This window comes from Trachemys scripta, chromosome 4, assembly GCF_013100865.1.
Source record: "Trachemys scripta elegans isolate TJP31775 chromosome 4, CAS_Tse_1.0, whole genome shotgun sequence".
Lineage (NCBI taxonomy): Eukaryota > Metazoa > Chordata > Testudines > Emydidae > Trachemys > Trachemys scripta.
Window position 1 is genome coordinate 133,969,594 of NC_048301.1, and position 18,114 is coordinate 133,987,707.

At 55.2% G+C, this 18,114-nt stretch overlaps 1 protein-coding gene across 1 annotated transcript; it reads right to left on the minus strand.

Moving 5' to 3' along the window:
• Nucleotides 1-11,854: 11,854 nt before the first annotated feature.
• On the minus strand, nt 11,855-17,494 carry LOC117876003 (acyl-coenzyme A amino acid N-acyltransferase 1-like). Its single transcript, XM_034767682.1, has 4 exons — nt 17,305-17,494; nt 15,017-15,520; nt 13,072-13,274; nt 11,855-12,550 (listed from the first exon to the last, which is right to left on the minus strand). The coding sequence occupies exons 2-4, from the start codon at nt 15,477-15,479 to the stop codon at nt 11,960-11,962; spliced, it is 1,257 nt and encodes a 418-aa protein (XP_034623573.1). The 5' UTR covers nt 15,480-15,520; nt 17,305-17,494; the 3' UTR covers nt 11,855-11,959.
• Between the last annotated feature and the right edge of the window lie 620 nt (nt 17,495-18,114).

Here is an 18,114-nt window from a genome sequence, read left to right on the forward strand (position 1 = left end):
CTGCCCCCTACAGCCCTGACCCCCAGCTCCGAGCCCAGCTCCTCTGAGCCAGACACCCCCCTGACCCCATCTCCCCACAGCCCTGAGTCCAGCCACTGTGAGCCAGGCACCCCCCAACCCAGAGCCCAGCTCCCCACCCAGCCCTGGGCAACAGCAGCACCACTCCCAGGCAGCGACAGCCCATTGGCACCAACCATCACCATCACCCAGCAACAGCCCATTATGTAATTGCAAATGTATACATACCATTAAAGCATTTAATATTTTTTAATAATGTATTTCGTGTATTTTCAAATTATTACAAATTAATTTTTGAATGTATTTCACTAGTTATTTTTTACATTTCCAAATACATGTTACTATAGTATTGCAACTTTTTTTTATGGAAGGGGCCCCCGAAATTGCTTTGCCCCAGGCCCCCTGAATCCTCTGGGCGACCCTGGCAGTGAACATCTGGGTAAAACAATTAGATTTAAGCTGTAACTGACAATCGGCCTGACCTCCAACCTGTTGCTACCCGGGGAAAGGCTGCTGTGGGTGTCAGCGGGCTTTGGATCAGGCTCGAAGTCTGGAAAGTGAAAGTGCTGAGTTCCCGCTAATCTCCAGGCAGAACTGGGCATAGTCACCATCCCTTAGGGTTACCATATTCAAACATTTAAAAAAGAGGACACTCCACGGGGCCCCGGTCCCGCCCCCAGCCCTGCCCCAACTCCGTCCCTTCCCCGCCCCCTTCCCCGCCCCAACCCCACCCCTTCTCCGCCCCCATTCCAACCCCTTCCCCAAAGTCCCTGCCCCAACTCTGCCCCCTCCTCTGAGCACCCCGCATTCCCCCTCCTCCCTCCCTCTCTGATCTTGGTTGGGGGTTGCTAAGTGCTTCCCTGCTCCCCACTCGCCCCGCAGCCCCTGCAGCCTCTATGCCCTTGCCTGCCCTGCTCCTCCTCACCCTGCAGCCTCTGCACCCCCCTGCCCCTACAGCCTCTGTACCCCCTGCTCCCCACTCGCCCTGCAGCCTCTGCGCCCCCTGCCTGCCCTGCCCCTGCAGCCTCTGCACCCCCCGCCTCTGCAGCCTCTGTGCCCCCTGCTCCCCACTCGCCCTGCAGCCTCTGCACCCCCTGCCTTCCCTGCCCCTACAGCCTCTGCAGCCCCCCCGGCCCTGCAGCCTCTGTGCCGCATGCTCCCCACTCATCCTGCAGCCTCTGCGCCCCCTGCCTGCCCTGCCCCTGCAGCCTCTGCACCCCCCTGCCCCAGCAGCCTCTGTGCCCCCTGCTCCCCACTCACCCTGCAGCCTCTGCACCCCCCGCCCCTGCAGCCTCTGTGCCCCCTGCTCCCCACTCGCCCTGCAGCCTCTGTGCCCCCTGTCTGCCCTGCCCCTGCAGCCTCTACACACACCCCCACCCTCCCGCTGCCTGCCCTGCTCCCCCCGCTCACCTGGCAGAGGGAGAAATGCAGGCTCCACATGGAATCAAACACTGCCGCGCTGCTCTGTGGGGGAGGAGGGAGTGGGGGAGGGGGAGGGACTCTGGCTGCTAGAGGCCCTAGTGGCTGCGAGTGGCTTTCAATCAGGCCAGGCGTCCAATCAGCCGCGCCGCACTCCACATGAGAGGCAGGGGGAAATCCCGGACATTTCTACTTGATTAGAAATCTCCCCCCGGACGGCCATTTACAGCTGAAAAACCCGGACATGTCCGGGGAAACCCGGACGGATGGTAACCCTACCATCCCTTTCCCTCCCCTCCCACCCCTCCAGTGACAAGCACCTTTCCCCCCCACCCCCGATAACCCTGCAGCCACCCAAACCCTCCCATATTCATTGCTTCCGATAACAGGCCCCTCTGAGGCCTTGTCTTCGCCGCACAGGTCACCCAGGTGATTGGTGCAGATAAGGGGCAGGAGGGCGGTGGATCGTGCCTCTGGCTGGCAAAAGGCGAGATAGCGCGGCAACGGAGCACACGGTGCGTGAGCGGACGAAGGGGAGCATGATGGCCAAGAGAGGGCGGAAGATGGTTCTCGTTGCGATGTCCTGTACAGCCAGCCGGAAAGTGCGACTGACGGCTGGGGCTGGGTGCGGGTCAATGAAGGAAACAAGGGGAGCCGCGAGTGCCCACGTCCTTGGTTTGAAGGGGGAAAGCCCCACTTGGCCCCATAAGACTCCCCTCTTACCTGGCTGAGATGCTGGTTTCTCTGCTGTGTCCTCTCTGGTCTGTTCCTCCCCAGTCCGTTCCTCTGTCTCCCCCCCAAACAGGTCCTAGGGCTGGAGTTGGTTGGGAATTTTTCGACTAAACGTTGTTTTCAATCAGTTGGCTGAAATGGAAACTTTTCACAGAAACGTGTTGGATTCTCAGGCCCAGGTTGGAATTTCTGATCAAAACCAGAGGTTCGGGTCCTCCTACTGTGAAGCCACGGCAGTGTGGGCTGTACAAACCCGCCTAGGATCCTGGGTAATTACTCTCAGGGCTGCCGCAGCTTCACTGAGCTGGTACCTGAGCTGGCTAGAGCAAAGTGAGCTCACATATGTCTAGTCAAGCTGCAATCATACCCCATGAGCACAGTACAGAGGTACCCACACTGATAGGTCCCCCCACCCCCGCAATAGAAGTGTGCATCATCACAGGCACCCTCATGCACCATCTCTCCTCCCCTCCCAAGAGGCCCATACTCGTCTCACACCCACCAGGAATAAAGATGCCCCCATTTCCCATTGTTAAAATCTGAGCTTCCCTGGACTTGACTTCAGGGGTGAAATCCTGGCCCCACTGAACTCCAGGGGATCCTTGCCATTGATTTCAGTAGGGCCAGAATTTCACCCTCAGCCTTTTCATCACTCCATGTCTCTGAGCACAGACAACTTTGCAATCGCCTTGAAAAGTGAAAGTGACGAGTTTGCATGGAACCTTAGGAAACCCCTCCCTCCCTCCCCCTGGGTTATATCGTTCCTGAGTCGTAACTGCTCAAACAAAATGGGATGACATCACAAACCTGGAATGCAGACTTATTTTCTTGATCATAAAGGAATGTTCCCCTGCCCTTTACATCTTCCAAAGCCTTTATTTACACTGTGTACAGATATCCATCGATGGCTAACGATTTTCAAAAGTCCCAGCTGCTGACAGTCACGTCTTCTCGTTAATGGAAAGCTCTGGGCTTCGTGCAAATACGCTGGACTATAAAGATCAGGAAGCTAATGAAGGGGGAACAGGAGGAGCTAACAGAGGAGTTTTGTGGGGGAGTTTAGAGAGGGAATGGGAGAGCCAGATACACCTGATGAACATTCTCTAGACGTAGACCGATAAAGACCCCCACCCCCAAACCAAAACCTGACAAAAATGCAGGCAGAAGTCCAGTAGCAGAATGGGGACTATCCAGTTTATTAACATTTGGGGGAGGGGTGCAGCCCCAGGCCAGCCCCCACAGGGGGCAGGGAGGGAATGCCACCCAGCCCCTCTCTGCCCTCACCTCTGCTCCGGCCCCAGCTCCCAGCCCCATCCCCAGCCGTGGCTCCGCTTCTGGCCCGGCCCCGCCTGCATCCCCTGGCCCCCACCTGTGGCACCCCAGCCCTGTTCCTGGCCGCAGCTCCCAACCACAGCTCGGGGAGGGGTTTGGCCAAAGACAAGGGTAACGTTAAAAAGTTTTGGAAACCACTGCCATGGAATTTCTATGGATAGAGATTCTATGTGTGAATAGTAAGAGCCTGTACTTGGTCTCTGAGGGCCAAGAGCTCCTTGCACCGAATGCACACGTACGCCACCTGTCCCCAAGGCTGGTAATCAGACATGCTGCATTCAGTGCTGGAACTCCAGAAACACTGTGACTTGCTTAAAACAACATTTAGGGTGAGTAATTACATTTTGTAACCTGTTTCTTGAATATATTAACTTAGTTTGTGTGTTTTGTTTCATTTGCTCAGTAATCTGCTTTGTACTGTTTGCTATCCCTTATAATCACTTAAAATTTACCTTTTGTAGTTATTAAACTTATTTGTTGTTTATAACATAACCCAGTTTGTGCAATTCATGTCTGGGGCAGGGGGCAAGCAGCTGTGCATATCTCTCTCCACATTGAGGGAGAGGGCAATTTTTATGAGCTTGCGCTGTGCAGATTTTTCTATATAGTGCAAGACAATATTATTTTGGGTTTAGTCCCCAAAGGGGGTGTGCGCGTGCGTGCTGGGTGAACCTCCGAGCTGAATTCTCTCACACAGAGCTGATTTCAGTCTGTGTCTGCAGCTGGGTGTGGCCTTACTGGTGTGTGTGTTCTAGAGAAGGCTTGAGGGCCTGGCACAGCATAGACAGGGTGAGGAAGCCCAGGCTGGTGGAACGGGTGGGCTCAGTGAGACCCCAGCACATCAGGTGGCATCCCGGATGGGGGGTCTAACCCACCACAGGCTAATAGCCAGGATGGTCAGGGCCGCAGCCTCTGACTGCCAGAAGCTGGGAGTGGGTGACAGGGGATGGATCGCTTGATGATTGACTGTTCTGTTCATTTCCTCTGAAGCACCTGGTATTGGCCACTGTCCGAAGACAGGATACTGGGCTAGAGGGACCATTGGTCTGACCCAGTATGGCCGTTCTTATGTTCTTATGGGGGATTTGCAACAGGGGCAGGAGGTAATCTTGCCCCATCCAGGAATTTTCAGCCGCTCCACTTCCCACCCCAAACATAACAAGTGCTTATGTAAAACTCAAAATAGCACTGAATTCCCAGTGCCCTGAGAGGGCCCCAGAGCAGAACAGCAGGGCCCAAGCTGTATTGGGGTCCAGAACTGGGATAGCTGGGGGTGCATGGGGCAGCAATGAGACTGTTTGGCACAGAGTGGCCCAGTGGATAGCGCACTGGCTCAGGAGACCTGGTTTCTATTCCCAGCTCTGTTGCTGGCCTGCAGGGATCCTGGGCTGGGCAAGTTACTCTAGATCAGCTCCTCAAAGGTATTTAGGCACCAAACTCCCAATCGGGGCCTTCACCTCCTGGTTCCTCAATTTCCCCATCTGTGCAATGAGAATAATGCTCCTGGCCTTCTTTGTAAAGTGCTTTGAGATAAAGAGCTCTCGACAAGAGCAGGGAATATCATTAAATGAGAACCAGGCTTTGCATCTGGAAGTCTACAGAACACACAGAGACATCCAGTGGCCAAATGACATATTGCCAGAAAACGTATCGCTTCCCAGCTGCTGCTGCATTAGCTGGGGCATGCAGTTGAATTGGACACAGAGCATGCTTTACACCTCAAGCCAACATCTTAAATGCCTGCTGGAAATTGATGGGAAACCAGCAGGGGTCACAGAGCTCATGTCAGGAGCTGACTACGGGAAACCCCTTTTGGGCCAGGAGCCAATAAAATGCATAAGCACATGCTTGACTTGAAGCACGAGTTGTGCCACTGAATTCGATGCTTATGGTTAAGTGTTTGCCAGGCTTGGGTCCTTGTTCAGAAAACAGCTGCCGTCTACACTAGCTTCAGTTTCAGAATGAGTGAAGGCTCACTTCACGGCAGGGCCGGCTCCAGCTTTTCTGCTGCCCCAAGCAGCAAAAAAAAAAAAAAAAAGACAAGTGGCGGCACTTCGGCTTCTTCAGCGGCACTTTGGCAGCGGTAAGGTTACCATACGTCTGGTTTTTCCCGGACATGTCTGGCTTTTTGGTAATCAAACCCCAGTTTGGGGGGAATTGCCAAAAAGCCGAACATGTCCGGGAAAAATACCGCCGGTCGGGCACTTCCCCTCCCGCGGCTGCTGTGCTCCTCCCCTGACTCTTCGGCTCTGTTTAAGAGCCGAGCTGCCTGAGCGCTACTGGCTTCAGGCAGCCCCCATGCTTCCGGACCCTGAGCTGCCGGCCAGGCACTTTCCCTCCTGGGCTCCGGGGGTGCAGGGTTCAGAGGCATGGGGGCTGCCCGAAGCCAATAGCACTCGGGCAGCTCGGCTCTTAAACAGAGCCAAAGAATCAGGGGAGGAGCACAGCCGCAGGAGCCCGGGAGGGGAAGTGCCCAGCTGGGGGCGCAGGGTCCAGTGGCATGGGGGCTGTCCGAAGCCCGAGCGCTACCGGCTTCACAGTTTGCCGGGCAGCCTCCAGACCCTGCGCCCCCGGCTGGGCGCTTCCCCTTCCGGGCTTCAGCTGCGCTGGGGAAGCGCCGGCCGGGGGCTCAGGGTCTGGAAGCTGCCCGGCAAACCGTGAAGCCGGTAGCGCTGGGGCAGCCCTTTTTGTGTGGCTGGGAGGGAGGAGGGGGAGTTAGGGTGGGGACTTTGGGGAAGGGGCGGGGAATGGGCGGAGTTGGGGCGGGGAATGGGCGGGGTTGGGGCAGTGCTGGGGTGGGAAAGGGGCAGGGCCAGGGCTCCGTGGAGTGTCCTTTTTTTTTTTAAAATATGGTAACCCTAGGCAGCGGGTTCTTCCTCTTCGGCGGCAATTTGGCGGCAGCTCAAAGTGGAAGAGAGGGAATGAGGGACCCGCCGCCAAATTGCCGCCAAAGACCTGGACGTGCTGCCCCGATGCTGGACGGGAGTGCCGCCCCTTTGAATTGGCCGCCCCAAGCACCTGTTTCCTACGCTGGTGCCTGGAGCCGGCCCTGCTTCGCGGTGACCCACTCTGCAGATGACATTGGACCAGAGAACACTAAGCAGCTCCCTGCATGTCAACCACAGCTGAGATAAAAACTCCTTCCCCTGATATTTTAATGGGGTGACTGTGGCAACGAGATGGAAGGATTCCGGAACATTAAAAGAAGGGGTGCTATAGCAACAAAGGGAGGGCTGAGGCTGGGAGGGGGCGTGGCTACCAACCTGGAGTCCCAGCACATTGCAACAGGGGTAACCAGGTGGGCAGGTTCCAGAACATTACAAAAGGGGGCACTATGCCACCCCGTCCAAGCCGATCTAGGATGACAAGGAAATGGCAGCTGGCTGGGAGGGCAGCACAGGAGTTGGAGGGTGACAGGTGGGCTAGAGGCAAGTGGGGAGGGATTGGGAAGTTAGTAGAGACTGAGCAAGGGGAAAAGCAGGGAATCAGTTGCACTCCAGGCTCAGAATGGGGGAATTTAGAGTTCAGGTGGGTCTCATGGGTCTGTGAATGATGACTGGTCACTCGGGGCTTCTTCTCAGAGGGACTTCCTGACAGACTGGAAAAGCTGCATTCAGAGCCAGAAATCTCCCACCCAGCAAACCCCCAGAGAGGAATTTTTCCTTAAGGAAAGCAGAAGTTGAGATCAACCATGTTTATTCCCATTATCCTGCCTAGGGTTTTGGTCTGACGTGGGACGGGAGCAACACAGACTTTCTGGGACAGCCACCGGACTAGCCTAGACTATATGATAGAAGATAACAGTGTGTCAGTGGTTTTGTCAGGGGTCTTTGGCAATGCCCAGCTCAGAGCTACACCAGCTTGGGATCTGATGGGCCCAGAAGTTTCCTCCAGGACCTCAGATCCCATGGGCCATGTTCAGAGCAGAATCCAACTGACCTCAATGGGATCAGGTGGGCTGCGAGCCATGTGAACTGGGATCAGCTCATTCCCTGACTCTGCTGTCTTGCCCATAGCTCTGTTATTATGTGGGGAATTTCCACCTGCACTCTTGGGAAAGGCATTACTGGTTGTGCTTGTTCAGAATCCATCTCCCACATAGATTATATTAGAATAGCCATACTGGTCAGACCAATGGTCCATCTAGCCCAGTACCCTTTCTTCTGACAGTGGCCGGTGCCAGGTGCTAAGAAGGGAATGAACAGAACAGGCAATTTATCGAGTGAACCATCCCCTCAGGCCCACCGACAGCAATTCTGGGCCCCAGGGCAAAACAGTCAATGGGTCCCCGCTGGTGCCCAGCGAGCTGCTACCGGCTGCTCTGCAGGGCATGCTCTTCTGGCACGGCCAGGGCTTCCACATGCCTGCCCGGCAGCCTTTGCCGCCGCCGGTACCACCCCGCACATGCCTAGGAGCATAGGCACCAACTTCCAGATTTCCCGGGGGGTGCTTGATCCCCCGCTCTGTCCTAGGCCCCTTCCCTCAATGCCCCACCCCCATCCCACCTCTTCCCTTCCCTGTTCCGCCCCGTCCCCCGAGGGTGCCCCATATATAACTGGTGCCTCCCTATAGTGGGGGGGGGGCACAATCTAAAGGGCAGGCCATGTGTCTACTCCCTGCCCAGCCCAGGGGCACCGTGCTCTCCTCATCCCACGTTACCTGCAAGGGGGGGCACTTTGTCCTCCCGCTGCGCCTACCCCACCCCCCTGGCACTTTCTGCCGCTCACCCTGGTGGGCAGGAGTCCCGTCGGGGAGCAGGAGAGAGCCCCTTAAAACCCTGGACCCTCCCGGTCGCTGCTTTGCAGCCCTGCCCCGCAGCTGCCTGAGATACCTGGCTGAGGAGGAGGTGGCTTCCACTCCCCGCCCGGCTCAGCTGCTGGGGACCCCGGCACCCGAGCCCGGGCAGGAAATGGAAGTGACCTCCCCAGTCAGGCTCTCTAAGGCAGCCGCCGCGCAGGGCTGCAGAGGAGTGTCTCAGTGGCTGGAAGGGGCTGGTCCTGCTCCTTCCACTCCTGGCATCTGAGCCATAAGTCGCCCAGGCCCACCCCCTCCCCACTCCTGCTCCTCTCCCTCCGCCCAGTGCCTTCCGCATGCCGCCAAACAGCTGATGGTGGCGGGCGGGAGGTACTGGGTGGAAGGGGGACAAGCTGATTGATGGGGCTGTCACTGGTGGGAGGCTCGGGGGGGGAAGGGGCCCGCCGGTGGGTGCTCAGCACCCACTTGGTGCCTATGCCTAGGAGCCCTGCAGCCCTGAGCCCTTTTAAATCACCCGGGCCCCTGGGCAATTGCCCCTTTTGCCCCCTCACGCCCCCATTGGTGGGCCTGCCTGGCATCCACTCAGAGTCTGGCAGTCAGAGGCTTGGAACACCCAGAGCATGGGGTTGTATCCCTGCCCATCCTGGCTAACAGCCATTGATGGACCTATCCTCTATGAACTTTTCTAATTATTTTTTGACCCATTAGTTTTGGCCTTCACAACATCCCCCGCCAAGGAGTTCCACATCTTGACTGTGCGTCGTGTGAAATACTTCCTTTTGTTGGTTTTAAACCTGCTGCCTATTGATTGCATTGGGTGACCCCCTGGCTCATGTGTTAGGTGAAGGTGTAAATAATACTTCATGATTATTGCTTTGAACTCATGCTACCCTTCTCCCCAGCATGGAGTGGGTACATTCATAGTACATAAAAACAGCCATACCGAGTCAGATCAAAGGTCCATCTAGCCCAGTATCCTGTCTTCCGACAGTGGCCAATGCCAGGTGCCCCAGAGGGAATGAACAGAACAGGTAATCATCAACTGATCCCTTTCCTGTCGCCCATTCCCAGCTTCTGGCAAACAGAGGCTAGGGACACCATCCCTGCCCTTCCTGGCTAGTGGCCATTGATGGAACATAGTGCACTGTGTTTCAACAATCCATGGCTGGCATAGCAGGCCCTTGGGGATCATACCACGCCAGCAGAATTTAAGAGCTGTCCTGAGATTTCTCCAAATTATGCTAGGGGTCAAATCTGCCCTTGGCAGCTCTGAGGGCCGGCAGAATGCAAAGGTGGCTTAAAGCCAGCTTGTCCCACCCCTTCTCAGCTGTGTCATGCACAGCTCTGTGCCCCTGGAACTGGGTTAAACCCTGGGACTGTACTATCATCAGCCCAGATCCAAGGTCACATTTAAATGTTAATGGTGCTGGTCCCCCGACTTTTGCAGTTATAACTGAGTCAGACTTTGTGCTAGCACAAGAGAGGGAGATGAAATTGACCAGACACTGACAACCCACAGCCCTGAAGCTGATGAGCCTATTGTCATTTAGCAAAAGGACAGAAAAAGTAAGTAAGTTAACGTCCTGTTGCTGAATCAGTTAAATGCTTAAAAAAAATTTCTGTCAGAAGAACTAACGTGAACATAGCGAAGGATATTTGTGTGGCTTTTCAGGTAGGATTTTTTTCAACAGGACAATGCCCCTTTAACAAATGCTCCTTTCTAATCAGCCCCAAGGCTCATTAATTTGTTCCCCCCACAGCAGAATAGCTCATCACTGTTTGAGCCTAATCCACCCCAGGGGCACAACTGGATGTGAGGAGTAATGTTAGGTGCTACTTAGCGAAGGGGGAAGTGACATGAACAGTCTGTGTCACCCTTCTATGGTGAAAGCCTGGGCTGGGGCCTTTAAAACACAAGGATTATTCCCCTAATCCTCCTCAATCAGTATCACGCCCAACCTGGAGCACAGTCTGTGTCTCGTGGATTTATGTTGCAGCGAAAGCTCATGGGTTATGGATATGAAGAAGGGCAACAAGAAAGATTGCCCCTTTGTACAAGGGTATATGGCCCCCTCAGCCTAGACATAGCCCATTATTCACTGAGTATGACACCCCCGCACCCCTCTTTGTGCTTGATTGTCTGAGGCTCCATCTCAGTTACAGCAAGGAACTCAAGCCATTCAGGCTCCTGCTCTTAGCTCTGCAGGGCCGGCGTTTAGCCGCAGGAGACAATGATGGCTGTTCCCCAGGCTAGCATGGTAGTTAATTCACAGCCATGATGATGAGATTGTTTTCTGTAAATTATCATGACACAATGGGGCCGTCTCACTTTAACGTCATTTTCAGTGAATCACCTTGGAAACCAAGCAGCCGTGGATGTGCAGTAACCAAGCTTTTCTCTGGGAGCTAAGAGGGCAGGGTGAGGACATCAGAAGATCCAATGTAATATCTGGTGCAATGGCTGCAGTTTAATTCACTTTGAACTTGTTATAACTAAGGCTACGAAGACCTCCGTGACTTTAGCCCAAAGTGGCTGGGGAGCTGACGAGTCCCACCGCCACCCAGAGTGGCAAGGAGCTGCAGGGTACCCCTGCCACCGAAGGCAGCGGGGCCCCAGAGCTCCGAGGCAGTGGGGGGACCCTGCAGCGTCCAGCTGCCGTGGGTGGTGGGGGACCCCGCAGCTCCCGGCCACCACAGGTGGCAGGGGAGACCCAGCTGCTCCCAGCCACCGTGGGAGGCTGTGTCCCTGCAGCTACTGGCTGTCGTGGGCAGTGGGGGGACCCTCACAGCTCCCTGCAACACCTGCCTGCCGCTGGGCACAGGGTACCCTGCAGCTCCTCGCCACCATGGGCGCAGGGAAGCTCCAAATGAGTGAGTGGGGACCCTGCAGCTTCTGGCTGGCCCCCACAGCTCTCAGCCTCTGGCAATGGGGAACCCCACAGCTCAGAGGTGCGGAGGAGGGGGACCCTGGAACTCTGAGCCCCCATGGATGGTGGGGGGCCCCCAGAGCTCCCCGCCAGGCCCCTGCAGCTGTGTAGCGGCTCCCCATTTTGTGATGGATAATTTTAGTAAAAGTCAGGGACAGGTCACAGGCTTCTGTGAATTTTTCTTTATTGCCTGTGACCGGGCTGTGATTTTTACTAAAAATATCTGTGAAAAAATCTTAGCCTTAGTTATAACCTAATGAGGGATACCTGTTCTCTTGTATCTAAACTAATTATCTCCTGTGGATTCCCCTGCCTATAAATGCAGGGTGTCCCCTTCTCCCTTCAAAGTTGTGCCCTCCCCTACATAGCCCTCTTTACCAGCTAAGAGCTGGGCACCACACACACACTAAGAACTGCTCATTCCATCGATGAGCTTGCTGTGTACGTAGACATGGGAGAAGCATTATCCCCATTTTACAGACAGGGAACAGAGGCTTAGAAAGATTCAGTGACCCACCCATGGTGTCAGCAGCAGGGCTGAGACTTGAGCCTAGGTCTCCCAAATCCAGGGCAGTGACTTAAGCAGCAGGCCAGCCTGCTTCCTTGTGTGGGCACTTGCCCTTGCCCCCACCCCCATCCCTAGTGCTCCCCTGGAAGCTTCTCACAGATTCTTTCTATGTTCTCAGTATTTATTATGTTGATCAGGCTGGGGGGATGGGAGGAGCTCCCCCAGCCTGGCAGGAGGGGGTCCCCCTGGCCCCCCCCTCCCTTGGCTGTTACAGGTTGCTGGTGGGTACGAGACAGCGGTCAAGGAAGTTCAGGATCTCCTGCCAGGAATGCTCCTGAGCTTTGGCATGGGGCTCTGGCTCACCCCCCCAGTGCACAGGTCTGGGGCTCCCCCGGATCACTGAGATGCTGCACAGTGGGGACCCCGGCGGTTCGATCAGGTGCCCGGCTCCGGGGTACGAGAGCAGGGTGTAGTTCTTCTTCCCGTGGCTCTTCATCCTCTCTATGGCCATCTCAGCAAACAGTTTGCTGTTAAAATTGCGGTCGGCTTCTCCCACCACGAAGAGCACCTCCCCTTGAGCCTTCTCCACAGGGATGGCGGCAGCTGCGTGGGCCGGGTCCTGGGGGTCCTGGAAGACGTGGTAGTTGTCCAGGACCCCCATCTCTGTGATGAGCAGCCGCTCAGGGCAGTAGGGGATGTGGGGGATGTGGACCCCTTTGTAACGCAGTGGCGTGCCATTCAGGAATCCTGTGCCATTGATCCAGACGGCAGCCACCACCTGCTCTAAGAAGGCAGCCATGGCCAGCGTGACCTCAGCCCCTTTGGACACCCCGATCACTCCGAGGCCTGGGCCTCTCACCTGAAAAACCCACGAGGAGCCACATTGGAACAATAATGCCAACAGCCTGGGAATCAGCAATTTGGAGCCAGCACAGGATGGGACCAGGAGGAGCCTGCAGGAGGCGCTGTGACACAGAAGAAGATGGAGCCTGCACTAGCCAATCCTGGCACTATGACCCTGGGGCAGGAACCTGCACTGCCCAGCCCTGTCCTCCCCAGTGGTGGTGCTGGGACACCCGGTGGGGCAGGAACCTATATTGCCTAGCCCCATCCTCCCCAGCAGGGGGTGCTGTGACACCATGGAGGGGGAGGAGCCTGCACTGCCCAGCCCCGCCTTCCTTAGCAAGGGGCAATGTGACCCTGAGGGAGGAGCCTGCACTGCCCAGCTCCATCCTCCCCAGCAGGGGGTGCTGTGACACCAGGGAGGGGTAGATCCCATGGGTGAGAGTCGTAGCCAGGACCTGCTACATGTCCGATATCTAGGCTGGAGCCCCTGATCCAGTGGCTGTGAAGGGACCCTAGTGAAAGAGTGGGACATACCTTGGGGTGTTTCAAGAGCAGGTTGGCTGCTTCCTCGAAATACTCCAGGTCTACCTCTGCCAGCACCCGTGGCAGGTCGTCATAGCCAAAGAACGCCAGCGCCAGTACGGCGTAGCCCCGGCTGGCGAGCAGGCTGGCTCGGAACTCAATGAGCCCGCCGGCCCCGCCAAACATGTCGATCACCCCCGGAAAGGGGCCTGGCCCTGCAGAGAACGGGGGAGAGAGGCATTGTGGAGAAAGGGAAAAACACAGCAGTTAGTTATGGCGACCCCAGGGCTAAGGGCTTAGCTTGTTTTCCAAGGCAAACTAGGGCTCAATAGAGAGGGAGGATCACAGGAACAGGAATCTATTTCACTTGTGCAAAAGTCTTCCACTGAACTGGATATCAATGGAAGTTAGAGGCCTAAATACCTTTGTTGATCTGGGCCACTGCCTCTTAAGGAACTGCATATTCCTGTCGTTCATGTGTTGAAGCCAACACCACAGGACTATTGCCAACTCTCACCATTTCATCTTGAGGTCTCGTGAGATTTGGGGATTTTCTTTAATGCTCCTGAGGATCTCAGCTTTCATTTTCTTTAAAAAATAGTTTCTAGCTCCCATTGTTGGAGAAATGTTAAATGTGACCCATAGATGCTCAGAAAGCAGATGCCCAACAGAAAGAACCCTATAGTTATTATTTTTCAAATCTCAAGATTTTTAAGCCAATCTGGTGATTTTTGAACACCTGGAGTTGGCAACCTCTGTTTTTTCTGAGGGGCCGAGTGATTAGTTTGGAAGTTTTCGTTGTATTTGATCCTCTGAGAATTGGCTCTAAAGAGAATTAACTTCTTGATGAGCCTCGAAGCTGTTATAAGTGGCGGGGTGGGGGGGGAGAATTCTTTTTTATAATTTCAATAGATAATATTGATGTTTATTTTTAAGCATTTTTTCTATTTTTATTGATTTAAATTTTCACAGTTGTGCAAAAATTATGGATTTCAAGCATGTTTAAAAAAATTTATCGATCAAAATGTTCACTGTTGTGGAAAATTATGGGGAGAGGGGTCAGACAATAATTATTTAACGGCAGCAGATATTGAGATTTAAAAAGTTAAAATTTTACAACCGTTAAAATACAAACTATCAACATGACATCAGAATATACAGTCGCTATCCTTTAATCAAACTCTACTGTTCTCAGCCAGCATTTGTCTTACTTTGTTTATCAGCAAACTTGGATTATTATCGATGGAAATAATTTTCTGTCAGTTTGTATGTGTCTGGTGAAATCAATGTTTATTGATGTTTACCGATAAAAAGCTAAATGCATTTATAAGCTCCACCTAAACCCAATCTTTGGTCCAGGGAAACCAACAGCCTGTGATCGCTGCAGCCAGGGCTGTGCAGCCAAACTAGCTGAGCTAAAAGCAACGATATACTCCCCCAACCAGGCCTGCGGAATGGACGGCCTCCAGATGAGCTTGTTGCAGTGGGACCCCAGACATCTGCTTCAGCAACCAGGAAGGGCTTGTTATTCACTATGGCAGGGAATCAGGGTGATTTAGGAAGAGAACAGGGAGAGTCTGGCTTTATGCTGAATACAAATGTTGATATGTCAGTGGATGGCATTTCTGTGACACCATGGAGGGGAGGGAGCCTGCAGCTGTCCCACCCCGCCCTCTCCAGCAGGGGGTGCTGTGACAGAGGGAAGGGGGACAAGCTGTTGGACCTGTTGGGACACCGGGGAGGAGGACAGAGTCTGCAATGAGCTTACCTGATGGTCATGCCCTATTGCAGGGAGACTGACCCTTTGGGGTGGGGGGTACAAGAGGATCTTGTGCATGGCAAACAGGGCAAGACAAGCACCAGAGAGAGGTGGGAAGGGGACACCAGGCTGGGCTGGGAAGGGAGAACAGAGATAAGGGATGCAAGAGGCAGGGATGCGATGAGCCAGTTTCCTCACCAGGGGGCAGGAATAGGGCCCCTCGGATCCGGCCCTCCTTGATCGGGACATGCTCCACTCCGGGGCCCACGTACCACCTCTCCACGGTGCAAGTGGCCAGGGGCACCACCTGAGGTGAGGGAAGAAGCTGGCAGGAGTCAAAGAGGTCGAGTTGGAAGCAAAAGGGGCCGCTCATCACATCCCGTTTCATCAGCCTGTGGAAGAGCTTCTCCGGCTTGAGGAACCAGAAGAGGCCCATGGGCCAGACACCCACATAGTCGCCCCCCGTGGCAGCCGCCCGCTCCACGTCCACCTCCCCAGCCTCGTCTGCCCGGTAGAAGGCTCGGGCCTGGAAGTGCACCCCCCTCTCATCCGTCAGCGACAACTGTAGGGTCACCAGCTGGGTGGGCGCTAGGCCGGAGACGTGGATCCTCACCGGCATGTCGGCCAGCGACGACTCAGGGGTGACCCGGAGCTGGATCATGGCTGATGGGTGCTGGGCTTGGAACCTGGGAAAGGGGGAGTCTGGGGAGCAGAGAGTGGGGAGGAAAACAGAGGAAAGGGAAATGGGGGGATGGACTGTTATCAATGGGAGAAGCTAGGAAAGGTTTGAGGGGGGCAGGGAAAATACCAGCAGCACTAAGCTGTCCCTTCTCTGTGCCCTGGTTTCCCTGCCTCCCGGGGGCAGTGAAAATGGGGTGGCTGAGCTTGGGGCGGGGAACTGATTGCAAGACCAGAATCTCCCCCAGTGACACTGGCAGGGAGTAGTTAAAGCCAGCACCCTCACACCCCTGCCCCTAGTTCCCTGACTCCCCCAAAATGCACAGGGTCTGACTTTCCAAGGCTGGCGTCATTACAGGAGCTTTGAGTCCCGCACCCGGGCACTCGGGTCAGCCTAAAAACTAGGCTCCCTGTCCCCCCACAAGTCCCTTCAGTATCCCCACCTCTTCCTCCAGCCCTGGGGCCCCTCAGTGCCCCCGCCTCTCCCCCCATGGCTGGCCAGGCCCCCCAGAGCTCCCAGCTGCGCAGACAGCCTCTGTCATGTGACCCGCCCCTCCGCCCAATGTGCATGATCCTCCCCACAGCCCGGCGCTGGGCTGTTCCCCTGCCCCTCTCAATACGGGGATCCCGAGTGACACGGGGCAAAGCAGGGCTATTTCCTGCCCTTCCAGTACTGAGCGGGTGAGGCACAGTCCCCACAACCCCCTGCCTCCACTCCGGCTTCAAACTTCTTTCTAGCTACTCACCCTCCTTTGTGAAGCGCTTTGAGATCCGCTGATGGGAAGCGCTGGGTAAGAGCTACTAGGGATGGGGCAGGGGAGTTTATCTCATATCTGTTACTGCAGGGTTACCTTCCCCTGAAGCATCAGGTGCTGGCCTGTCCCCCATCGGGCTACTGGGCTAGATGGATCCCCTTGCCTCTGATCCATTCCAGTCTGGCAGTTCCTGTTCCCCCGCCCCCATCTAGGGTGAAATCAGGCTGCACTGGTTGGCATGGAGCCTGGAGAGCTGAGTGACGGTCACCTGCAGCCCTGAGGCCCCCTTGCTTCTGCCCAATGGCACTGTGCTAACCCTGCACATAGGCACAGGTGGATCTATCTTAGGTACTTACATTGCTTCTATTGCTGTAGTATCGGAGCACCTCACAGTCTTTATTGTACCATTATCCCCATAATACAGATGGGGAAACTGAGGCACAGTGAGGCTAAGTGCTGGATTCACAAAGAGACTTAGGTGTCTAAAAAAAACCCTCATATACTCCCCACCTGAACCAAAGGACCAACTCTGCAGATTGTCACTAAGTAATCGGCTATCACAGCTGCTAAAGGAGACCCGATTCCCTGTGCTAAGCCAGCGCATGTCATCCCCCGCCCCCCGTGACTCCCGCCTTCCTCAGCTCTCTCTCCCTCACACCCACCTCCACCACTTCCCCAGAGTCTAAACTCAGAAGACAGGGAGGGCAGTACATAGGTACTGGAATTAGGGGTACTACCGCAGTCCATGGCTGGAAGTGGTTTCCATCATATACAGGTTTTACAGTTTGGTTCAAGGCTCTCAGCAGCACATTCACTACACAAATTGTTTGGGCACCTCTGGGGAAGTAGGGAGGGAAATCTGCTGTGGGAGGCCCATGATCCCATCCAAATTCAGCCTGCTCCCTTCCCAGCCCAACTCAAGGGAATGGATGCTCCCCACTGCTTGAGATCTCCATCTGCCAGACAGCTCAGATACCGCTGTGATGGGCTCCAGAAGCTAGCCCCGGGTAAGAGCATTTCCTGAGCCCAGGAGGAAAATCAAGGTCTTTTTACCAGACAGGAAGGAATGAAGGTGAGCTCCTTGAGTCTGCTGGAAATCTCCAGGGCTCCCACTGAGATGGAGCAGTTTTCAGGGTTCCCCCCTGGTGTGTCTGCAATGAGCCAGAGTGGCAGGAGAGAGAAGGGTGTGAGAGATCCAGGCCTTTGCTCTTCATCTGACCCCACAAACCTCTTGTTCTTGCTTTATATCTCCCCGCCCTCCTGGGATGCCCTTTGTGCTCAATAGTGGAGATAATCATTAACCCAGAGGAACAATCAAAGCTGGAGATACTTTCCTGACTCAGAGGGCACTGCAGTGTGACTGAGGGGCCAATGAACCTCAAACTTGCCCCTCTTGGCCCCCTCCAATCCCAGCCCTGTGTTCCCCCCAGCTCTGCCAACACCCCTTAATCCCAACCTATAGCCCCCACTGCTGTCCCAGCCCTGGACTGCCCACACTCAGCACTGCCAGTGCCCCTCAATCCTGACCCACAGCTACCTGCTATCTCAGCGTGGGGTTACCCCCCACTCCCAATCCCCTGCTGCCCCTGGGCTTGGCCACCAATGCCTCTCAATCCCAGCTCACAGCCCCTCAGTGCCTCCTGCCATTCTGGTCTCATCCTTTCTCTGGCTGTTCAGGGCAGGCTCTGTCTCCCACTAGGTGCGTATCCAGCACCCAGCATGTTGTGGCATTTAACGGCTACCCTTATCCAAAAATGAATTAGGCACCACATTTTCCAGGGTCTTAGGTGCTTACAATTGCAGCCAGGCATTTGGTGGGATTGGCAAAACCCGCTTGCCCCACCTAACCCCTTGAGCCCACCA